The 25324-nt window shown below is 36.4% G+C and overlaps 3 protein-coding genes across 3 annotated transcripts; 2 read left to right on the top strand and 1 right to left on the bottom strand.

The window, feature by feature from the left end:
- Positions 1-909: 909 nt before the first annotated feature.
- Positions 910-6295, bottom strand: LOC103995128 (GRF-interacting factor 1). Its single transcript, XM_009415659.3, has 4 exons — positions 6036-6295; positions 3985-4061; positions 3200-3281; positions 910-1581 (listed from the first exon to the last, which is right to left on the bottom strand). Exons 1-4 carry the CDS (start codon positions 6120-6122, stop codon positions 1174-1176), a joined length of 654 nt encoding a protein of 217 aa, XP_009413934.2. The 5' UTR covers positions 6123-6295; the 3' UTR covers positions 910-1173.
- Positions 6296-14473: 8178 nt separating this feature from the next.
- Positions 14474-15339, top strand: LOC135589117 (jacalin-related lectin 19-like). The gene is made up of 3 exons (XM_065081418.1): positions 14474-14599; positions 14684-14872; positions 14953-15339. Exons 1-3 carry the CDS (start codon positions 14597-14599, stop codon positions 15187-15189), a joined length of 429 nt encoding a protein of 142 aa, XP_064937490.1. The 5' UTR covers positions 14474-14596; the 3' UTR covers positions 15190-15339.
- A 2579-nt stretch (positions 15340-17918) lies between these two features.
- LOC103974331 (jacalin-related lectin 3-like) lies at positions 17919-25281 on the top strand. Its single transcript, XM_065194226.1, has 6 exons — positions 17919-17976; positions 18073-18261; positions 18330-18563; positions 24375-24539; positions 24636-24824; positions 24893-25281. Exons 1-6 carry the CDS (start codon positions 17974-17976, stop codon positions 25127-25129), a joined length of 1017 nt encoding a protein of 338 aa, XP_065050298.1. The 5' UTR covers positions 17919-17973; the 3' UTR covers positions 25130-25281.
- The last annotated feature ends 43 nt before the right edge of the window (positions 25282-25324 follow it).

Below are 25324 nucleotides of genomic sequence, written 5' to 3'. Positions count from 1 at the left end.
CCTCCCGATTTGGTTAGGGCTCCACCTGCATTTGCTGTGCTGCCCTCCTACTTCTTATTAATTAATTAATTAATTAATTATTTTATTTTATTTTCTCTTTTGTTCATCCTTTTTCCTTCCATCCTAAGATGATTCTGATATCATACACGGATTATTCTCGATCCATTTGATTCACCAATTACACAATTTGGAAAATGTATTCCACTTCCATATAAATGGTATTTTCAATTAATATTTAATTCTTTTTTTATTATGAAGATGATTAAATAGAAAAATAAATCTTACGATATTTTGGGATATTACTTGAATATTTTATATTATTATGTGATTATATTTTTATTTTCTTAAAAACATTGCATTGCATGCAGTTTTATATCATATTTGTCGTAGGCAAATAAAGAGATAAAAGATTGTTATTGTTACTTCATAGAATTACTTAATAATAAAATATAATTTTATTAGATATAATCTCTCGATTATTAATATCATCTTCCAAACTTAGTCTTAAATTATAAAAAGGTTAAATCGATCTAAAAAAGTTATTTCTCTTCCATATTTAGATCATCTCATTTGATTATCTATTTTTTTTCGGTCACTTATGATTAAAAAACATAACAAAAAAAATGAAAAAGAAAGATAAGAAACACAGAAGGAGTTGAAAATTTACAGAGAAATATCTTAAGAATATAAAATAAAATTATAAATAGTGAAAAGGGACTGTCAATTAAAATCTTCAAATGAATTGTGCTGTGGCAGAAATCAACATAGATACTGCACACAAGTGAAGAAAACTGCTGCTTCCAGATTGCAGCAAATGAAACAGCTCATCAATTTATCTCAAGTTGGATCATTCGAGTCTAGTATTCATCACACTACTGCAGATTACCATCCAAGCAAGAAGGTTTGACATGGCCAGCACAAACACTTCAGTAGAATCAATACAAACTATTCAACCATACAACTACAAAGCTTCCATACCATACTAATTATATGTCTAACGAGACTAACAGGAAGATCTGATACAATATACTACACCTCATCATAGTCAATGCCGGCTGGTACAATCATCCACACGATAAAAAAAAAAAAAAGAGTTCCAACATGAAAGTTTTCAGTCATCTTCAACCTTCTACCTAGCTTAAGATGCTGACTGACATCGGCACAAGCTGATTCCTAGTTCCCTTCCTCCTCTGATGAGCCCTTCAAGTAAGGAGGCTCCGTGCCATCTCCATTTTGCCGTCCCGAGTTGCCTCCACGGGCTTCGGCGGAGGCTGCATTCCCTGCTTCCTGCTTCGCTGAATTGGTACTGCGGCCACCAAAGTCGGAGTATACTCCAGCTGCTAGTGCCGTATTGCCTCCGACGCTGGCCTCGCCATGAAGCATGTTGAAGCCGGTGTTCCCTCCGGAGCTCACTCCGAGCTGACTGTGCAGTGCTGCTTGGTGCTGCAGAGAAGACATTGGTGACTGTGCGTAAAGCATGGAGGATCGAGCTGCCAGAAGCGACTGAGGAGGAGTCATCTGCTGGGCTTGCTGGTATTGAACATAACGAGGGCCTGATTGCATAACAGTATTGGGAGGAAACTGTTGACAGAAAATAAACATGGTGAGGTATGTAACTAACTTAGGAACTTCATGGAATGGTTCTAATCAAGTTCTAATCATCTTAACCTGATATCCTATGACATGCAGCTCAAAACAAGAAGGGGATGCAAAACTTCAAAAATTTCACCTTTGTGAAGGAGACATTACATAGAATAAGGCTAGAGCTTCAACTTTCAATTTTAAACCACTGCTAACTTATTTTACTTTATAGATTATTTTTCCCCCTTTTGAATAAATGTCGTCTGGATGGTATCCTAGTAGTGCTTGTTTTGTCTCACTGGTCTTGCAAGTAATCTTTCCATCAACTCAACTGTTAATGTTCATAACTGATTCTCTTCACACAAAGAAATTTGATGTTTGGCTTTGCAGCAATGTCAGAGAAAAGAAGGGGAAGAACAAGGTAAAAGGACTTGGAGGAGGTAATTACATGACAAAAGATTTTGGTGATCCTGTGGCTTGTTTGAAATGGTACCCCCTATCATTTCAAGACCCAATCAATATTTTGTCTTAACAACTCTCTGTAATTGGGGAAAGTTGATATTTGACTTCCCTCACGCAGCCTCTCACCATGTTTTGCTTTGCACATTCAGATACATAGCAAATCACAAATTAACTTTGTTTTGTGTATACTAATATGAACCGAAAGGTGATGCATGATACTGAACACACACAAAAAAAAAAGATAATTTCCATTATTTTTTGAAAAAAAAAAGCCTTAATGCAATAACTTTTTCTTTCAGTTGGTGCTTCCATGCATCTTATGATGCATGATTGTTTGTTCCAACAGGGATGAAAAAAAAAATATAGGGAAGTGATCAATTTTCCGGCGAAGTTTAATGGCCTCTCTTTGACAAAATCTCTATTTATTGCATTTTTACACCGAAAAGAGTTCATCAAAGTTATACAGTGTATACAACACGGCTTATTCTAGAAACAAATAACAGTTTTGCGAAATAAATAAAATCAAAATTGATGCCATTAATTGCTATTATGTGGTTTTGTAGTTTAAACCAAAAAGGCCAGGAACAAAAATCATCTGGGAATGGTAAAACAAAGAGAACATTGATATGGTTCAACTGAGTGTGGCAAAGCAAGGGTTGCTTATGCCACCGCCCACTAAGACCATATAAGTACACATGTGGAACTTGCTATTGCTGAACCTATGCTGACATATACTCAGTGCATAGCTTATGTAAGTTCAAATAGCAAAGTATCAGGATCAAAAAAATTCAATTCAACCAACTCCGTTGTTCTGAATGGCAACTATCAACTGAGTTGGTCAATTTCAAAGAAATATATGAGGATCAAAAGTGAATCCGAGAATATCAGATCCTAGAGGTGGATTATTTTGGATTTTTATCTCTCAAGTTTAGTGGATAAACAAATTGATTAATTAAGAATTGAGAAAATGTACACTAGAGAATCATGACTCTTGCTTGTGGAAAACCAAGAGATGATCCTAACACATCAAACAATTCACATAAAACCACCAATCTGATCAAAGATTACCATGTTTCTTATTTTCATGAAAACATTTTCATGAAAACACAGGCTGGAAAGAAGAATTTAGGAATAACATGTTGGTGATGATGCGTACTTGAGCAAGGGTAGGAACTTGTTGTTGGCTGTCTGCAATGGCAGCAAGATACATGAGATTTCTTTGAAGCTTAGCTTGATTCCTGTAGCAGAATAAGGAGTACAACAGTTCTCAGAATATGATTTACATATGTGCACATAATAATTTTTTTCTCAAATCTATAAGGAATAGATTTACGTTATGAAAATTTAACAAGTTTTATATAAAATGAATACAAAGAAAGTTTATAAAGAGGATTAGGATCACCCATTCAGAAAATAAATGAGATTGAGAATTCGAGATCAGTACAGAGGACCAAGATTCGACGTACAATAAATTAAACCATATAAAATGAAGACATCACCAGAAATATATACTAGAAAGTGTCTATCGATTGAGAAAAAAATGAAATTTGTAAAAAGACCTTATAATACTCCTTGAGCTCCATATTATGACTACTACTTGATAGCTTTTTTTTGTTGTTGTTGTTGTATAAATGTATGACACTGTAATCTTAATAATAAGAAAAATAATAGCAAAATGCACCTTTGTTTGTAGCTACTGCAAATGAACCATAAATTAATAGAACTTTAGAAGTATTTAATTCATCATGAAAAGAAAGTAACTAAGCATAAAAAGGAACATCACAAGAACCATATAAGACTGTTTCATAATTTTCGGTGGCATTCACACCTCTGTCCATGTCATACCCAAGGGATGTAAGTATTGATCTGAATCATATGATTGTATTTTACATGTATCGCAGTGAACATCTCTGTTGCATATTACCAAGGTTTTGGACTTACTCAGCACATTCGTCAGCTTTCCCTGCATTTTGATTGTCCAGAATAGCCAAAATCAACTGCTTATTCTCATCCAAATACTGCAGAACAAAGAGGCAAATAGAAAATCAAGATTTAGATGGCATTTCATACCACAAATTCAACAGCAAACTGTACAGTCCTAGGCCTTCTTTTGTCATTGAGCTATCATGAGGGCAATTGTCAACTAAGAAAAAACTTGATGAAAAAGACTAATAATCAGTGAAAGAACTCCCAAGACAAACATTGCAAAAGTCAACCAAAATATGATATAATTTGACAATTGCCCTCAGAAGCAGAGCCATGAACAGAGGATGGGGCATAGCTCCCCAGAATCAAAAGCTGTCATAAGCATGGCTTGTTAAGCATCGATAATAAGAAAAGTTGCTTGAGTTAGATAAATTAAATTATGGTAGGGACATATATGCATTGCAGATAATTAAACAATCGTTTACAATTGTATAGAAAACATTGTGTATATGCATACAAGCATGTGTTTGTACATACAATGTAATAAGATACATCTGGGGAAAGTCCATTTATGCAGCCTTACATTATACTTTTCAAGCATCATATATACACATCCATGATAGATATGCCGATACGATATAATTACTTACATTTTACTATAATTATACACCATAATTTGTTGCCTGATGGCTATGTAAAGCTCAAGACATGCATTTTGTAATACATGCATTTATGCATTACATTTCAACAATGTGTATGGGTGGTAGGTTGATTCATTTGACCATGATAAATGAACATATGGATATTGATATCCATTATAAATCATGGAAGATAAAACTTTGTGATAATGGTGTGGCAACAAGTCAAATTATTCTATGGGATGTTATATACATCTTAATTGCCATCATCTGGCTCATCCCTATTAATAAAATTCCTTACCATAAAGAAATATAACTAACAGAACAAGATATATGGCAGTACATTGGCAAAATAATTTCTTCAACTTATTCTATAGAGCAGAGAGTGGTGATCTAAAAGACAATCAACAATATTTATGAGATCTTCTTTAAACTAGTCAACTGATATTTAAGCTGATCCACCATCTGGCTGTCGTCCTTTTTCCTCTAGTTTGAAAGGGGACTAAAAGGCAACCAGGCAAGAGCACCAAAACTCAAGAATATATGTTGTAGGACCAAAGAATGAAACCCATTTGCCCACTAAAGAACTACTACAAAGCCAACTTACAAAGATCTAACACAAATTTGTACATTATTCTTCTCTAACAGAGCAATCCAAGGCCTCTCTTAACGAAAAAAACCACCATCATTGTCCACAAATAGCAACAACCAGCTAGAAATTCTAAATGACCAAAAATATTTGATAAAATCCACCAACCAATGAATCATCAACGGACCCTGCATAGAAGTCACCCGAAAAGCACAAGCAACCCATCCAAACTCTATGCCAAGAAGCCGGAACAGGAAATAGAAGAAACTCCTCTGCCGAAAGATTATTAGAACACCATTTACTAGCCTAGAAATAGCTTCAAGATTGAGATGCATCAGAACAAGAATGCTTAGCCGAGCAACAAAGAAGGAGAGAAAATCATCGGGCAGAGGAAGAGATAATTTCACCACAAGAAGTTCTCAAAACACCAAGAACTCCATCAAAGATGCACCAAAACAGACATTCTCGATCAAGCATCCGAGACTACCACATGCCATTTTCTCAGTGAAACATTAACGCATGCAGGTTAAAGAATAAACACTCTTTAAAGAGCATCACAATGCAAGAGCTCAACCAAGCAACCGATAAGACTAGATACCCATTTTCCACTAAACCGTCGAGGAACCCTAAGCTCGAAGAAACAAAACCAGCGGCCTGTACCAAATGCACCACCAGAAAGAAAAGAACATTCACCAATATCAACTGTGACAAAAGCTCACATTAACCATAAGCAACAAGAACAAGATCAACAACCACTGTATCACAGAACCGGGGCAGAGAAACTGACGGAGTGGGAGAAAAGGAAAACTCGGTTGAGGAAGAGGGGATCAACGGCGCACCTGCTGAATGATATCAGTGGTGACTTGATTTGGGGAAGCATAGGCTGCCATCATGGGCTGCTGCATCTGCATGAGGTGCTGCTGCATCTCCCAAACCCACCCTTCCTTTCCAGACACCCTCACTGCTCCTCTTTTAGGTTATATATACATGAAAGAGTCAAGCAAGAAGAGATGAGAGGGCAGGGTGGTGTCTTCTTCAGCTTGCTTGGGGCTTTCTTCAAGCCTTCTCCCTCCCGTGTAGTTGCTGTCAAAGGTTCCACTCACCGTCTCCTTTATTTTGCTTTAAGCATGAAGCTTAATCCGGAGGAGTGATAACCACAGGTCGGTGAATAAAGAGATGAGAGGTGACGATAGGGGCGGTGAGGGGAGATAGATTCCATCGGTCACGTGCGAGGCAAGCGAGGGTGGGGGGCCGACAGGGAACCTACGAACTGCGAAGTCTTCGGACCACACGCATGGACTGTCGGAACCGGTCGGACCGGGCCGGTCGGAGGATGGGTATTCAAGTGCATGCATGTCATCTTCTCCTTGTTGTGTTCTTGCCTTGATTTGATTCCACCATCACTTGCGTTGCTGCTGGGGATGGGGAGGTGGATGGATTGGCTTGCACTGGATTGAATTATTTGGGATTCAGACACTGTTCATGGGTTATGTTTGTGCATGGCTGTGTGCCTTTCGCAGGTCCAAGAACGTGTACTGCAAACCCCGCCTGTTCTTGTTTCCTGCATTGAATCTTTCCTTCAAAATGGAAAGATGGGTGGATTGAATGATTTTGGATGCAGTCACTGTTTTGTGCAGTACTGCTTCAAAATGCACTGCAAGCGGTGGCCACCGGAGCTGCCCTCAATCAAACATTTAGGTGGAAGTGAAAGACGAGGGAGGGGGAAGAAAAGTGAAGGAGATGCTCCCAATTCCCCAAACAAAGGAAGGGGTTGCTGGGGCTCCCTATGGGCTGGCCAGATGTGATGGGATGAGATGGGATTGGCATCTTATATATCCCAGCTTGTAGAAAAGCAACATCTCCCGGAAACAGTGACATGTCCTTAGCCCTGGCCACCGAGTAATAGCAGCATCATCTTCAACCATTCTCTCTCATTCTGTACTTTTCCTCTGTACATTTCTCCTTGCTGGTGGCTGCATGTTTCGTTTACTGCTAGTAAAAATGGTGGCTGATCTGATCTCCAGCTTCCCATGAGGAGCAAGAGGATGCATGAGATAAAAAGTCTTCAAGGGCTCTACATATATGGCATACGAGTCAATAATGATTCTATATTTGTATGGGTAATGCCCTGGCCACTGAGATACAAATGGCAGTGTCTGCAATAGATGAAATGCGTCAAAAAGTAAAAACCACCCTCTGACAGTCACATGAAAGTTCATTTTCCAGTGGAGAGTCGTTGCCAGGCAAGCCTTTTACCGGAAGCTGAAACATGAATATCTTTCTTGATGCAGTAGAAGTGTTGCATGCAAACCATTTTCCATGATACAATACATTGGATTACATATGCTCGACACATGTGAGGATATAAACTGAAATATTTTTTTTTTTTTTGTATATGAACAAGTATTAGAAGCTCCTACAACAGAATTAAATAAAATCATAATCGAATAGAATATCAAGATATATGTAAAAAATTATAAAGAGTAAAAAATCACTGGATAAACTAGAGATAATTCACTATAAAAATAATAAATATATAAATTTTAATCTCTTACCTAAAATCCTAACAACAATCACAAGAGAATAATTAGGATACAAGGATCACGTCACTGTGCACAATATCTAAATTTTCCCTAAGTAATCACAGTAAGAATCTAATCTAACCTAAGATGAAAATACTGTTAGATGATTGAGAACAGTCTCTCTGTGTTGTCCTTATTTTTTTTCCCTTTCTTTCTTCTTGGATTTCTATCTTTTTCTCTTCCTTTTTGCTATTCTCAAGATGTGCTCTGCTGGCCTCTTTGTTGCTCTTTTATGCTTATTTTCATAGCCACCACACCTCCCGTTAATATGAATTATGATTAGGTTAAGAGAGGGTGAGCTATGAGCTGATAAAGCCCACCTTGGGCTGAATGTGGGCTGTCAGCCCAACAACCTCTCCCTTCAGTCCATAAGGGAGGCTATCACAAGACTCCTCAATGTGAAGTAATGCTGACCAGCTGTTGGCATATCTCTTGTCTTTCTTGTGGTAAGGTCTTTGTCAACATGTTTGCTCCGTTGTCATCTGTGTGAATTTTCTAAAGCTGTAACTACTTCTCTTCAAATATATTTTGAATCCAGTAGTATCTAACATCTATATGCTTTAACTTGGAATGAAACATTGAGTTCTTATACAAATGGATGACACTTTGATTGTCACAATGCACCACATAGTTTTTCTATTTCAGCCCCAATTCTTGTAAGAATTCTTTCATCCATAACATTTCTTTGCATACCTCTGTAGCATCAATATATTCTGCCTCTATGGTGGAGAGAGTAATACACCTTTGCAATCTGGATTGCCATGACATAGCTCCCCCTACAAAAGTAAATACATAATCTGATGTGGACTTCCTCGTATCTATATCTCTTGCCATATATGCATCCGTATAACTTATCAACACAGGTGGTCCACCTCTAAAGCTTAAACAAACCTTAGAACTCCCTCTGAGATATCTAAAAATCCACCTCACTACTGCCCAATGCTCTTTTTCTGGATTTGCAAGAAATCTACTAGTAACACCAACTGCATATGCGATGTTCGGCCTCATACATATCATTGCATACATTAAACTTCCAACTGCTGAAGCATAAGGAACCTTTTGCATTTTCTCCTTCTTCTCATTACTTGATGGACTCTGTTCTCAGCACAACTTGAAGTGACCTACAAGAGGAGAACTAACTAGCTTTGCATTGCTCATACTAAACATTTCCAATACCTTCACGATGTATTTCTCCTATGACAATCAAATCTTCTTAGTTTTTCTTTCACGAGAAATCTGCATGCCCAATATTTGTTTTGCTAGCCCCATGTCCTTCATTGCAAAAGACTCACTTAGTTCCTTCTTCAACCTATCAATTTTAAACATATCTTTCCTAAGAATAAGCATTTCATCAACATAAAGTAAGAGAATAATAAAATTCTCACTAAACTTTTGATGTATACACAATGATCTGAAGTCGTTCTTTTGTATCCATTTTTTGTCATAAATGAATTAAACTTTCTGTACCACTGTCTTGGAGCTTGCTTTAGCCCAGACAAGCTCTTCTTCAACTTACAGACAAAGTTTTTTTTACCTTTGACTTTGAAGCCTTCTGGTTGCTCCATATAAATTTCCTCCTCCAAATCACCATGAAGGAAAGTTGTCTTCACATCTAACTACTCAACCTCTAAGTCATAGCTAGTAGCAATACCAAGAGCAATATGAATAGAAGATATTTTAACAATAGGAGAAAAAATCTCTTCAAAGTCAATATATTTCTTTTGACCAAAGCCTTTCACAACCAATTTAACTTTGTACTTTGGTTGAGAACAATATTCTTGAGTCTTCAACCTAAAAACCCACTTGTTTTTCAAGGCCTTAATTCCATTTGGTAATAGTACCAAATCATAAGTATGGTTTTTCTGAAGAACATCCATCTCTTCCTGCATAGCAATTAACCACTTCTCTTTCTGCTCACTTTCAATTACTTTTTGATAACTCTCTGGTTCACCTGTATCAGTAAGCATCATATACTAATTTGTAAAGTATCTTATGGAAGGTTGACGTTATCTAGAAGATCTTCTCAACTGAGGTTCTGTGGGAAGTTGCTCTCCAACTTCTTTTTGCTCAATATGTCCTACAGGTTTATCAACATCAGGCTCTACACCATCTTCCTGCATATTTCCCCCATCACCCTGTTATACTGGAGGAGTAACTGGGTCACAGGGTCACAATCTGCAGAAGTCTTGGCTGGTGCCTTCTGCAGAAGTCTTGGCTGGTGCCTTCTGTAGAAGTCTTGGCTGGTGCATTCTTCTTCAAATCCTCAAAGGTTTGATCCTCAAAGAAGACTACACCTCTACTTCTAAATACTTTCTGCTTTTCTAGATCCCAAAGCATGTAACCAAACTGATCATGTGAGTAACCAAGAAAAATACATTATTTAGTCTTACCATCCAACTTAGACCTCTCATTGTTTGGAACATGTGCAAATGCACGACAACCAAACACTCTCAAATGCCTGTAGAAAACATCTTTCCCTGACCATACATGCTCTACAACATCACCATCTAGGATTGTACATGGTGATAAGTTGATCACATCAACTGGAGTCCCCAAAGCCTCATCTCAAAACCTTTTAGGTAGCTTGGCCTATGAAAGCATATATCTGATATATCTATAATGGTGCGATTCATCCTCTCTACAATAGCATTATGCTGAGGTATACTAGGAACTGTCATCTCATGTTGGATACCATGTGACCTACAATAATAATTAAATAATCCTGTATACTCACCACCATTATCTGATCTTATGCATTTCAATTGCCTTTCTGTCTCCCTTTCAACTCTGGCATAAAACTCTTTGAAGACATCAATAACTTAATCTTTAGTCTTCAAAGCATGGGCTCAAACTTTTTTGGAAAAATCATCTATAAAAGTGATAAAATAAAGTACACCACTTATACTAGGAACATCAACAAATCCACCATGAGTTTTTGTCTTCAAAGGACCACATACATTTATATAAACACGATCTAAGACATGCATTTTTCTAGACAAAACAAGACTAGAAAATGAAACTTTGTATTGTTTACTAGCCAAATAATCAATATAAGGGTTCAAATATATACCTTTGAGGTATGACAATACCTCTATCTTGGAAAGAGCTTGTAGCTCATTCTCGCTCATGTGTCCCAGTCGCCTATGCCACAACTCCATGAAGTTTTTTTTTTGTAGAATTTAACTACTCACCACAAGCTTTGGCCTACAACCTATATAAGGTATGACATTTCTTTCCACTAGCCACAATAAGATAACCCTTATTGAGCTCCCATTGCCCTCTGTAAAATTTGCTATCATAGTCTCATCATATAGTCTTATAACTGAAATTAAATTCAGCCTCAAGTCAATCACATGCCTCACATCCTTAAGCACCAACTTGCAACCAAGGTTGGTCTTTAAATGAATATCACCCATGCCAATGATGTCTACTGTGCCATGGTTGCCCATCTTAATAACACCAAAATTTCTAGACCTGTAGGTAGCAAAAAACTCCCTCCGTGGTGTAGCATGATAAGAAACACATCTATCAATCACCCACTCAAGATCCTGATATATAAGAAAAAATATCATCGGAAGGAGACAAAATCAAATAATCACCACCCTGCACTATAGTTGTGATATTATCTTTTGACTCTATAGACTCCACTTCTTTTCCCTTTTTTTTGCTCTTCTTAGGTTGCTTACATTGGTTCTTATAATGTCCTTTCTCACCATAGTTATAGCAAACAATATCTTTTCTTGATCTTGACTTGCTCCTACCTATGTGTGAACTGCTTCTAGACTTTGACCTTCGAGATAAGTTATTATGAATCATTTTGAGATGTTACTGAATTCTTTCTTCTCAACTCCTTATTCAACAAACTGTTTGTTACTTGACTCATAGTCACAACACCATCTGATGCATAATTACTGAGGGAAATCACCAATGTCTCCCAACTTTCTAGTAATGAACTAAGAAGTAACAATACCTGCAACTCATCATCAAGAGACATTTTCATAGAGGATAACTGGTCAGTGATACTCTGTATTTCATTCAAATGCTCAGCAATAGAAGCACCCTCTCTATATTTTAGATTCATAAGTTTTCTAATAATAAAAGCTTTGTTGCCAGTTGTTTTTCTTTCATAGAGACATTCCAATTTTTTCCAAAAAGAATATGTAGAACTTTCAGTAGAAACATGGTAAAAGACACTATCATCAAGCCACTATTGAATAAACCCAACCGTTTTTCAATCTAACATCTTCCACTCATCGTTTGTCATAGTTGTGGATTTTGTACTATCCCCATACAAAGGTCCATACAAATCTTTGCAATACAAGAGATCTTCCATTCTTGGTTTCCATATCATCTAATTGTTTCCATTTAAACTAATCATGCGAGAAACACTACTGGCATATATGTTCAAATACAAAATTAAATAACCAAAACCTTACTTTGATACCAATTGATGGGATATAAAGTGAAATAACTTTTGTATATGAACAAGTACTAGAAGAGCATAATATGCAGCAGAATTAAATGGAATCATAATCAAATAGAATACCAAGATTTACGTGGAAAACCCCTTCAATATGAAGGGTAAAAAACCATAGGGCAAACTAGAGATAATCCACTATAAGAATAATGAATATACAAATCTCAATCTCTTGTCTAAAACCCTAGTAACAATCACAAAAGAATAACTGAGATACGAGGATCATGTCATTGTACACAATATCTAAATTCTCTCCAAGTAATCACAGTAAAAATCTACTATGATTTGATTTAACCTGAGATTAAAACACTGTTAGATGATTGAAAACAGTCTCTTTGCGTTAATTTTGTTTTCTTCCCTTTTTTTTCTCCTTGCATTTTTATCTTTTTCTCCTCCTTTTTGCTGTTGCCAAGATGTGCCTGCTGCCCTTGTTGTTACCTTTTATGCTTATTTTGGTAGCAACCACACCCCAGAATTGTGTAATGATTGTATTGCCATATGCCTTTACGTGGGTGTGGCCTTTCAGAATTTAGTTGATATGTCAGCTTTCCTGGTTCAGACTTTCAGAATTTTAATTACACACCAACAGCAGCCTGGGCTAAGACTGTTTTGGAAACAGTGATTTCAGCATCTTGGACTCGTAAAGTTTGATGGTGATTGAGATAACACTCAGCATGTTTCTAGGTTTAGATTGAGCTCAAGCTGTATATCCTGAGCTGAAAACCTATACATCCATTTGAGATGACCGGTTGAGTTTAGCTGTTGGTGAAGAATCCTTGATATATGTTATCAGTGCTTGATCATTAGACGCTGAGTTTAGCTATTCACTCTTTGGTCATTGCTTGATCTTGACAAATAGACACAGGCCAATAAAACACTCAGGACAAGAATCATCTGATAGTGAGCATGTAACAGTGGAGACATCACCTCTATATCTTTTTAAGTGGTCTAATTATGTGTAGCTTTTAATGTAATTGATGGTGCAATCAGAAACATCTCAATGACACAGGAATTGCCTTCGGGTAAGGAGGTTCATTTGTATTGATGTGCCCAGTTAATTAAGGAGGTTCATCGAGGTAAAAAGTTCCATTCCAGTGATGCTGCAGCTGAAGAGCAGCAAATAGACACAGGCAAAGAACTGCCATTGACGTGTCCCATACATTTTAAATGTTTTCCTTTAGTTGAGCAGAGATATGAAATATAAATTCCAAAAAAGAGAAGTTAGAGGGAATCTTAAAACTTAAGGATAAGCATTTGCGGAAACTTAAGGCTTTTAAGTTGAACACTCATCGTGGGGCTAAACACAAGTTGCTCTCTCTCTCTCTCTCTCTGTGACAACCATGTAATGAACCATTTTCTCCTTCAAATTTTCAAATCAAGTCTAAGATCTAAACCTGATATTTCTGACTTTGTTGCCACATTTCAAGCAGTGATCGGGTAAATATTTTCCTTATCAACTGTTTTTGCTATAGTGGATTCAACATTTTGGACTCCTAAATTTTGAAGGTGAATGAGATAAGACTTAGCACGGTTCAAGGTTTAGATTGAGCTCAAGCTGTCCTGAGCTGAAAACCTATCTATTCATTTAAGTTGACTGGGTCAGTTCAGCTGTTAGTGAAGAATCCTTGACAAATACGATCATTATAAGCTGAGTTTAGCTATTCATTCTCTGGTCATTGCTTGATCTTGACAAATAGACAACCAGACAAATAAAACACTCAGGACAACAAATCTTCTGACAGTAAGCATCTAACAATGGAGATTTCATTGTTAATTAAGGACAAATTGATGTTCCCTGTTAATTAAGGAGGTTCACCAAGGCAAAAACTTTCCGTTCCAATGAAGCTGCAGCTGAAAGAGCAGCAAAGAAGTATCAATGATGCGTCCTATACATTGTAAATATTTTCCTTGAGCTGATTAAAGCTGACATATTCACATTAACAACCTCAAATGCGACATCCCATCAAGACAATGTTTAATGGATTTATTTTTGACCAAGTGTGGGGACATGTTTAATGGCCATAAATTTCTCACATGCGGAATCCCGTCGAGTCAATTTTTAATGGATTTATTTTGAATACGTGTGGGAATATATTTTGTGGGCATAAATACCCTTGTCTTATTTTATTCTTTTTGTCCTCACTTCCAAAGATATAGAAAGCCCGACGTACCACGATCACGAGATGCGAGGAACATGGTTATGGGCATAATTGTGGACACGTACACCCCGGGGTGTAGGCCACGAAGCCGCTATAAATACCCCCATCCCTTCCCAGAGGAGGGGCGTGCATCATCATCGTCTTCTTCTTCTTCTTGTGCACACACACATCCATATCTGCAAATGGTTCTTTCTCTTTATCCATTTCCAGCTGTGCAAGGTTTTGATGCATGGTGGTATATAACGTGATGGTGTCGTGCATGCGTGCAGGCGGGAGAGATCAAGGTGGGGCAGTGGGGTGGCAACGGAGGGTCTGCATGGGATATGGGGGCTGCCTACCACATCACCAACATCAAGATTCGCGCCGGAGAAGTCATCGACGGCATCGTGATCACCTTCACCCGTAATGGTCTTCGGGTCACCGAGAGCTTCGGTGGCACCGGGGGCAAACTCTACGAGGTTCGTCCTCCTCGTCATCTTCCTCCTAATTAACACCGTCGATTGGTTGTACCTCGATGACAGAAAGTCTCGTTGTTCAGATTCCTCTGCAAGACGACGAGTATCTTGTGGGCGTCGAGGGGTCTGTGGATACGATGTGGGGAATCACTCTGGTGAGGAACCTGACGCTGAGGACCAACAAGAAAAGCTATGGACCTTTCGGCACCAGTGGCGGAAAGTCTTTCTCCGTTCCTGTAGCCTCGGGTAAGATCATTGGCTTCTTTGGACGTGCGGGCTCCATGATTGATGCCATCGGAGTTTACCTCGCACCTAAATAGACCTCTTGGAGTGACACTACTGCTTCAATGAGTCTTGCTGCTACTTGGACTCCATAATAAATGAACTGTTACTATCGTCGTCCTCCGTCCGTCTCCTCCTTGTAAGATGGATGCTCTCATAAATAAAATAAATAAGGGTCCAGTTTGATATGTTTCGAATGATTATATATATATATATATATATATATATATATATATATATATATATATATATATATATATATATATATATATATATATATATATATAATTATTTTAAGACTCCCAACTAAGGACTTACGTTAATATTCACATTAAGACCAGCTTTGGACTAACGTGGACTACGGAATGTGAAATTTGACTTCTCGATATTGTCAGGATGCCACGTATAATTGAGAATTGATGAATGGATGAGCCCATGTAGGCTCTAGATGAATAGCCTATCAATACCCCCAACTTTTCTCTAGAGATTATGTGTCACAAGTCCTAAGTATACGTACTATTCCACATCTCTAATGGGGAGAGGCTTTTCTCCCCTCTTTTCTCTCTCTTTGGAATTAAAAAGAATTGACAAAGATAGGAGGAGGCGGCACGGTTCGTTAGCATCCGATATCACGAGGGATGAGGAGGAACAGTGAAAAAACAAGAGGATGCAAAAGGATTGATAGAGATGACACGGGCGATGTATCGATAAGTCAAATTAATCAGGTAATATATTTCAGATTGAACATTAATTCAATCCAAAGATGTAAGTTTATTAAATTATGAATTAAAGACAATATATTATCTATTCAGCTGCATATTTTTTTTAAAAAAAAATTCACTCATTTAGAATAAATATCTGATACTAAGTTAGAAAATTGAATAATGATACGTTTAAGTCAAATTGATTAATATTTATAATTAGATTTGACAATAATTCAATCCAACTTAAATTTATTAAGACATATAGTTCTTTTGTTGATAATTTTTAAACCGATAATGTGTTTTCAGTTGGTTAGGATGATTAACATGCATGAGATTGAAGATCAATTCAACCAAAAAAAACTTAAATTTATCATGATTCATTATAAGCTAACCAATATATTATTATTTTAATTATTTTTCAAATCATTTCACCCATAAATATTTGCTTAATACTCCTATAGGAGTCTCTATGATGTGTATTAGTTATATTTTTATGTAACATATCACATAAGATAAAATATAAATGTGTAAATAATGACACAACAAAAAAAGTATCATCGTAAGTATTGGTGCAAATTTATCAAATCCATTAGCATACATAGCTCACACTCAGAATGAAAAATAATTGAATATATTAGATACCTAAACAACTCGGCCAACTTGAATTTGACCATCATAAATTTAAAATCCATGACAAAATTCAGCATTCCACCAATATAAACTAATAAACGTGGATTCAATTGTCTCTTTGGAAAATAGTTTTTATTATTCAATAGTATTGTAATATTCAGGACCTGTGCCTCGTATGAACCCTCATCTAACTTGATAACAGTCTTCCAAATCTCTATTCATGGTCGATAATTCAGACTTGATGATATTTAGATGTTGAACCCTCTTTGCAAGATGGACTTCAATTGTAATCGAGTCAAACCCAATCGTGTCAAACTTAAAGGTCACACCCATCTTGACTCATTCTCACCTGTCGTCCTCATGCTATAAATATCTTTGGCGGCCGGTGAGTCGAAATTTAAACCTCTTCCCATCGCAGAGGTGGTAGAAGCAAACAAGAAGCTAGAAATGAGCAACAAGTTCGCATCCACGCTTCACGCTTTCCTCCTCCTCGTCCTCCTCGCCTCGCCTCTTCTCTCCTCCGTGGCTAAGGTATTCTCTCTCTCTCTCTCTCTCTCTCTCTCTCTCTATATATATATATATATATGTATATGTATATATATATATATATATATATATATATATATATATATATATATATATATATATATATATATCTTTATGTGAGTAATTTTATCGTTTCAATGATCAATCGATTCTGTTGTTAGCTGGGAGAGGCATGCTCGGCTGACGGGGACTGCGACTCCGGGCTGCGCTATGACAGTGGCATCTTTCCAAAGACGGAAGATGTCCATGCACTATATATATTGTCCCACTTCAGTTTGACCGGAAGCTGTCATCCATTGCCATTTGTCGAACTGTGATTGGGAAAATATTTTTCATATCAACTGTTTTTGCAAGTGATTTTTTAGCATATTGGACTCGTAAAGTTTGATAGTGACAGAGATGAGACTTAGCATGTTTCTAGGTTTAGAATTAGCTCAAGCTGTGCTGAGCCGAAGACCTATATATCCATTTAAGATGACTGGTTGAGTTCAGCTGTCAGTGAAGAATCCTTGATATATATTTTCCTTGAGCTGATCAAAGCTGAGCATCTTTATATTAACAGCCTCACATGCGGAATCCCATCAAGTCAATGTTTAGTGAATTCACCTTTGATTAAGTGTCGAAACATGTTTTGTGGTCCATAAATATCCTTCATCATCATCTTCTTCTTCTTCTCACTTCCACCTATATCCCATGACCCGAAGTATATAATAATATATATATGTACATGTTTCACGAGTTTCACGTTTACGTATGTACATGTTTAACGTTTTATTTGAGGAACATGGTTATGGGCCCACCCATGCAATACTTAGTGGGCACGTATTTCCCGGGGGCGTAGGTGAAGAAGTAGCTATAAATACCCCCCATCCCTTCCCAGAGGAGGGGCGTGCATCATCTTCTTCCTCTTCTTCTTGTGCACACACACATCCATATCTGCAAATGGTTCTTTCTCTTTATCCATTTCCTGCTTTGCAAGTTGTGTCGTAAGGTTTCGATGCATGGTGGTACATAACGTGATAGTGTCGTGCATGCGTGCAGGCGGGAGAGATCAAGGTGGGGGCGTGGGGTGGCAACGGAGGGTCTGCATGGGACATGGGGGCTGCCTACCGCATCACCAACATCAAGATTCGCGCCGGAGACAACATCGATGCCATCGTGATCACCTTCACCCGTTATGGCCTGATCGAGACCAAGCACTTCGGTGGCTCCGGGGGCACACCCCACGAGGTTCGTCCTCCTCGTCATCTTCCTCCTAATTAACACCATCCTCGATGACAGAAAGTCTCGTTGTTCAGATTCCACTGCAAGAGGACGAGTATCTTGTGGGCGTCGAGGGGTCTGTGGATACGCTGGGGACAATCACTCTGGTGAGGAACCTGACGCTGAGGACCAACAAGAAAAGCTATGGACCTTTCGGCACCGGTGGCGGAAAACCTTTCTCCGTTCCTGTAGCCTCGGGTAAGATCATTGGCTTCTTTGGACGTGCGGGCACCATGATTGATGCCATCGGAGTTTACCTCGCACCTAAATAGACCTCTTCGAGTGCTGCTGCTGCTGCAGCTACTCTACGTTGGGGTGCTTCAATAAATGATCGAGGCTTGCTGTTAGCTACTTGGACGTCATGAATTGTTACCGTCGTCGTCGTTGTCGTCGTCGTCGTCGTTAGGGTGGCTGTGATCATGAATAAAACAAATAAAGATGCAGTTTGATACGTTTCGACTGATCATATGCTTATATTAGCTTTCCATTTCATGTGTTCTCTTATGGTAGTTAATTCTCATCAAAAATCCTCCCGGCCAAAGTAAATGAAGGATCGATCATGTGCAATTGTTTGCATGGTTGTCGTACTTTGATAAGCTTCATTTCCACAAGGCCTCTCATGCTTCTACTAGAATATCTCAACAAGATGATGGACATCACCAAATCATAGATAAGAATGTTATATATATATATATATATATATATATATATATATATATATATATATATATATATATATATATATATATATATATATATATATATATATATATATATATATATATATATATATATATATATATATATAAAAGATACACTTAAAACCAAATATTTTATCAAACATTTAAAATCTTTGATACTCCGAAATCTCTCAGCCTCTATTCATCTCACCTCCCTTCTTCTTTTCAATGTCATATATTCATAAAGGTTGAACTCAATATTAATATTGACTTCAATTAAAATAAGATTTTTTTTATCTTAGCTAAAACTTTTAAATCATCTCCTATCTAATCGTAATGTTTAATTTAATAATTCAACATTCTCTTACTAAACTAGATTTAAAAAAAAATATATATTAGGAAGAGTCTTTAGCATTGATGCAATATCCTATATTCAATAGATATATGATTTCAACTATTTAATTTCTTATGTTTAAAAATTGTAAAACATAAATAGAATCCTTTTTTTTAAATGAAATTATTTAACAGTCATTATTATTTTGTTATTTTGATGATAGGGGATGCAGTCTCTCCAAGGCAATATAACCTTTTAGTCATTTTTCATCCGAGCACTTCCCCCTCTCTTCGGAGGAAGGTTTTATTATAAAAGATAAAATTTATTTTATAAATTATTTGACAAAGTGTTTGTACTTATGAAATTCTAAAAGAATTGTAACATAAATGTAATCATGACATTCGGAAAAGACCATTATAGAAAAGAAACCATACGACTTCATTTATAATAAGGTCGGAAAGAAAGTATGTGATTAGATTCTCAATCAAGGAAGATTAAGTTTGAGAAGCATGATATGGCACCATGTGCCTTCACTTAATCTCTGGAGGTGAAAAATACTTTATATAACTATCAATATGACTATGAAGTCACTATTGCTTTGGTGGTTGAAACTCTTTTGGATTTAGGAGCGGATTAAGTCTCAAGATTTAATTGGTCCAAAATAATTTCTCGTAAAACAAAAATCAGATTTTAACCGGACTCCAAAGTATAATATTATTAATGTAAAATTATGATCGATTTAAGAAAAATTTAGAGTGAGATCTAGCCACATCCATTTGCCCCTATTTATATGACTTGACTCCATGAGATGATCGAGGCACAAGTCTAGGAGGGCGGCCAACATGAGAGAGGAAAGAGAGAGAAGAGAGCCAGTACAATGAGCGGAGAGCTAGGGTTACACCCACCCTCACCTCCTTTATTAGCTTCCAACCCTTGGGAGCGGCCCAGGTCTGATCATCGACGAGTAAACAAGAAGAGCATGGTCACCAGGTCTATATTCTTCGAGCAAAATAAAAAAAACCTATGAGTCGACATCCCAGATATATCCAAACCTGCGAGACCCTTGACATACAAAACCGGCTCTTGGGATGCCTTGACGCAAACATCAAATAGCTTTTTCGATGATGTGTAGTCTTGCTACTAGTGAAGCTAACTAGACTCACACTTGTCGACATTTACATGTTGGTAGAACCAAAGGCTATGTTTGGGAAGTGAAAGGGGATGCGTGGGATACAAAAAGGCCAACGTTCGAGCGAAGGTATCCTTAGGGGTGAGAAGGAATAGAAAAGAGAACAGGAGGATGCAAAGAGATTGATAAAAAGGACATGGGTGCAGTATCGACAAGCACAAGACCCACCCCTACTTAGGAAAAGGAATCTTGTTCGACTTTTTGGAAAAAAGAAGATCAAATGAGCCAAAGAGTGCTCGAAACTTTTGAACGACCATGCGCATGTGTGTTCGAACGAAAAATGATAGACATGATGCATCATTGTAATATTATTATTTTTGAATTAAATACAAATTAATTACTTTCTTTATTGAATATTATCAAAGATAAAACTCATAAAGCTTTTGTGAATGATAGAAGCTAGTAAAGAGTTGTCTCTTGATTTATGATAAAAAAAAAGTCAAATTAATTAGGTAATATACATAAGATTGAGCATTAATTCAATCCAAAGATGTAAGTTTATTAAATTACGAATTAAAGACAATATATTATCTATTCAGCTGCATATCTTTTTTAAAAAAAATTCACTCATTTAGAATAAATATCTGATACTATGTTAGAAAATTAAATAACAATAAGTCTGAGTCAAATTAATTAATATTAATATATTATATTTGATAATAATTCAATCCAATTTAAATTTATTAAGATATATAATTCTTTTATTGATAATTTTTAAATCGATAATATGTTTTTAACAACTCCTATTCTTTCTCTCAACAACTCCTTTTTGTTATGGATTTCTTTGAATAGAGAAATTGTGCTTCTACCTATTCGAATCACAAAATTCTTAAAATTCATAATTTTTAAATTCATCACCTTGATCACTCACTACAAAAAGAAAAATTCAAAAAACTTCTTTTAGTTTGAACTTATTTGCAAAACTTGGTAAAATATTTAAAATAATCACTTTTATGTTTCAAGAAGTATATCTAAGTATATCTACCATAATCGTCAACAATCACAAAAGCATATTTAATATCTCTTAGTCTTGTGACGTCAATAGATCCAAATAAATTCATATGAATTAATTATAATGATCTAGAGGTACTCACTTGATTTTTATGTTTGAAGCTACTTTTTATGTACTTTTTCAGTTGGCATACATCATAAATTTTATCTTTAACAAATTTAATTCTGGGCATTTCTCTTACAAGTTCTTTAGTTATAATTTATGAGATCAATTTCATACTTGTATGACCTAATCTCCTATGCCAAAACCATGCATCATCGTTTAAAATAAAAAAATATTTTATCATAAAAATTATCAAGATCAATAGGATAAATATGATCGCTCCTTAAAGTAATCATGGATTTATCTTTATGTGGTATCTATATGATACAAGCATTAGATTCAAATTTAATTTTATATTCCTTATCATACAATTGACTAATGCTTAATAAGTTATGTTTTAAGCTATCTATTACATAATATCTTTATTCAAAAGATTTCATTTGTTATTGATATTTTCTTTGCTAATAATTTTTCCTTTATTGTTGTCTCTGAAGGTGACATCCTCCACCTTGGCTAGTGAGTTTTGAGAAATATGTTGGATTTCCAGTCATGTGTCTTGAGCATCCACTATCAAGATACTATTTTTTGCTCTTAGCTTTTGTTTGGAGACATACTTACAAAAAAGAGGGATTTGCTTTAGGTACTCGTTTAACTTTAGGTCCTTCATGGTTAAATCTACCTTTCTTGTTATTTGACATTAAATCATTTATAGTTCCTTAAGTACTCAAACTAATTTATGAGAGCTATATTTTTTAAAAGAGCATGTATAAGCATAGTGACCAAATCTTTCACAAAAATTAAATTTAAATTTTGGGGAAACATATAGTGTGAGTCTTATTATGAATTTTGTTGGCTTTTGTTGAGTGTTATTACTCACAAAGTTGATTCCTTCTTTTTTATGTACAGAACATTTCTTAACAAGAATCATGTTTAATGATTTATTTTTAATTTTAAAATTTTATAATGTTTGTTGTAATCATATATATATATATATATATATATATATATATATATATATATATATATATATATATATATATATATATATATATATATATATATATATATATATATATTGAATGAGTCTGACTCTTAACATTTAGTGCAATATATTAACATACAATTGTCATACTTATTTTTTAATTTATCAAATTCATCAAAAATAGATGCATGATCTTTTTTTAGTAATTTAAATTTTTTACCAATTATTTTAGGTTCATCATATAAATCATGAAATGTATTAAATAATTCATCATAAGAAAATAAAATTTTAAGTGAGTCATATATTTCATGGAAGCTTTCAATATATAGTTTGCTACTTCATCTTTGTTGGTTTGCTCTTCGTCTTTTGATGCACTTAATTCATCCCATCCCATGTTACTTTGAATTCTTTCTTTTTCTTTGGCAACTTCTCCTTCAATTGTGGACACTCAATTTTTAAGTTCCCTGGCTTTTATATTCATAACAAATTATTGTATCCTTTGTAAATTTATTTTTATTCTTAGATTCTCGTTTTGTAGAATTAATCTTATTTTTTTCATAAAATTTTTAAATATTCTTGTAAGGAATATTATGTCATCATCATTATTATTACTTGAACTTTCGCTCGAGTTACCTTCTTTAGTTCTCAATGAATATCCTTCATATTTTTTTGGAATGATTTCCTTAATATCGTACTTTTCATTATAATGTAACTTTTTCTAATTAAATTGACTAATGCAAGTGCGAGTCTTAAAAATTTGAAGTACGGTCAATTTTTTACTTTTGCTTTCATTTATTTTCTTGAGTTTACCATATTTGATAGGTAAATAATGATATTCCCGTAAACTCATATGATTGATATCTCAATGTTATATGATCAACATGTTGATGCAATATGATTGATATATTTAATCTCATATGATTGGTATATCATTATCATCCAAACATTACCAAACGTGTTTTGATTGTTCCATGTATCGTGAATTTGGTGCAGCAAGACTCCATCGAGATCGAGAGATGCACATAATCATTCCTAATTTAAATATTAATCTATGAGTATAATATTACCAAAAATATACTATAAAAAAGCCTCATCAAGGGTGTTCCATCACACACAAGAGTTCATAAGCTCTCTGTGCATTCTGACTTTAGAAGCTTTGTCACATAGTTGACACATCGCTCCTTATGATAACTTAAGTATCTACTGGGTTATATCGGATAAGCCACCGATGGGGTCTTAGAGGGTTCGACACAATGTATGTATTTTGATAGAGATGATAACGGATTAAATACACGAGGACGTGGATCTCTTATGCATACTGATGTTCATATAGTCTTTGACCTCAAGCTGTCATCCATTGCCATTTGTCGAACTGTGATTGGGAAAATATTTTTCATATCAACTGTTTTTGCAAGTGATTTTTTAGCATATTGGACTCGTAAAGTTTGATAGTGACAGAGATGAGACTTAGCATGTTTCTAGGTTTAGAATTAGCTCAAGCTGTGCTGAGCCGAAGACCTATATATCCATTTAAGATGACTGGTTGAGTTCAGCTGTCAGTGAAGAATCCTTGATATATATTTTCCTTGAGCTGATCAAAGCTGAGCATCTTTATATTAACAGCCTCACATGCGGAATCCCATCAAGTCAATGTTTAGTGAATTCACCTTTGATTAAGTGTCGAAACATGTTTTGTGGTCCATAAATATCCTTCATCATCATCTTCTTCTTCTTCTCACTTCCACCTATATCCCATGACCCGAAGTATATAATAATATATATATGTACATGTTTCACGAGTTTCACGTTTACGTATGTACATGTTTAACGTTTTATTTGAGGAACATGGTTATGGGCCCACCCATGCAATACTTAGTGGGCACGTATTTCCCGGGGGCGTAGGTGAAGAAGTAGCTATAAATACCCCCCATCCCTTCCCAGAGGAGGGGCGTGCATCATCTTCTTCCTCTTCTTCTTGTGCACACACACATCCATATCTGCAAATGGTTCTTTCTCTTTATCCATTTCCTGCTTTGCAAGTTGTGTCGTAAGGTTTCGATGCATGGTGGTACATAACGTGATAGTGTCGTGCATGCGTGCAGGCGGGAGAGATCAAGGTGGGGGCGTGGGGTGGCAACGGAGGGTCTGCATGGGACATGGGGGCTGCCTACCGCATCACCAACATCAAGATTCGCGCCGGAGACAACATCGATGCCATCGTGATCACCTTCACCCGTTATGGCCTGATCGAGACCAAGCACTTCGGTGGCTCCGGGGGCACACCCCACGAGGTTCGTCCTCCTCGTCATCTTCCTCCTAATTAACACCATCCTCGATGACAGAAAGTCTCGTTGTTCAGATTCCACTGCAAGAGGACGAGTATCTTGTGGGCGTCGAGGGGTCTGTGGATACGCTGGGGACAATCACTCTGGTGAGGAACCTGACGCTGAGGACCAACAAGAAAAGCTATGGACCTTTCGGCACCGGTGGCGGAAAACCTTTCTCCGTTCCTGTAGCCTCGGGTAAGATCATTGGCTTCTTTGGACGTGCGGGCACCATGATTGATGCCATCGGAGTTTACCTCGCACCTAAATAGACCTCTTCGAGTGCTGCTGCTGCTGCAGCTACTCTACGTTGGGGTGCTTCAATAAATGATCGAGGCTTGCTGTTAGCTACTTGGACGTCATGAATTGTTACCGTCGTCGTCGTTGTCGTCGTCGTCGTCGTTAGGGTGGCTGTGATCATGAATAAAACAAATAAAGATGCAGTTTGATACGTTTCGACTGATCAT

Source organism: Musa acuminata, chromosome BXJ1-8 (genome assembly GCF_036884655.1).
Source record: "Musa acuminata AAA Group cultivar baxijiao chromosome BXJ1-8, Cavendish_Baxijiao_AAA, whole genome shotgun sequence".
NCBI lineage: Eukaryota > Viridiplantae > Streptophyta > Magnoliopsida > Zingiberales > Musaceae > Musa > Musa acuminata.
This window is presented reverse-complemented; position numbering and strand designations above follow the sequence as displayed.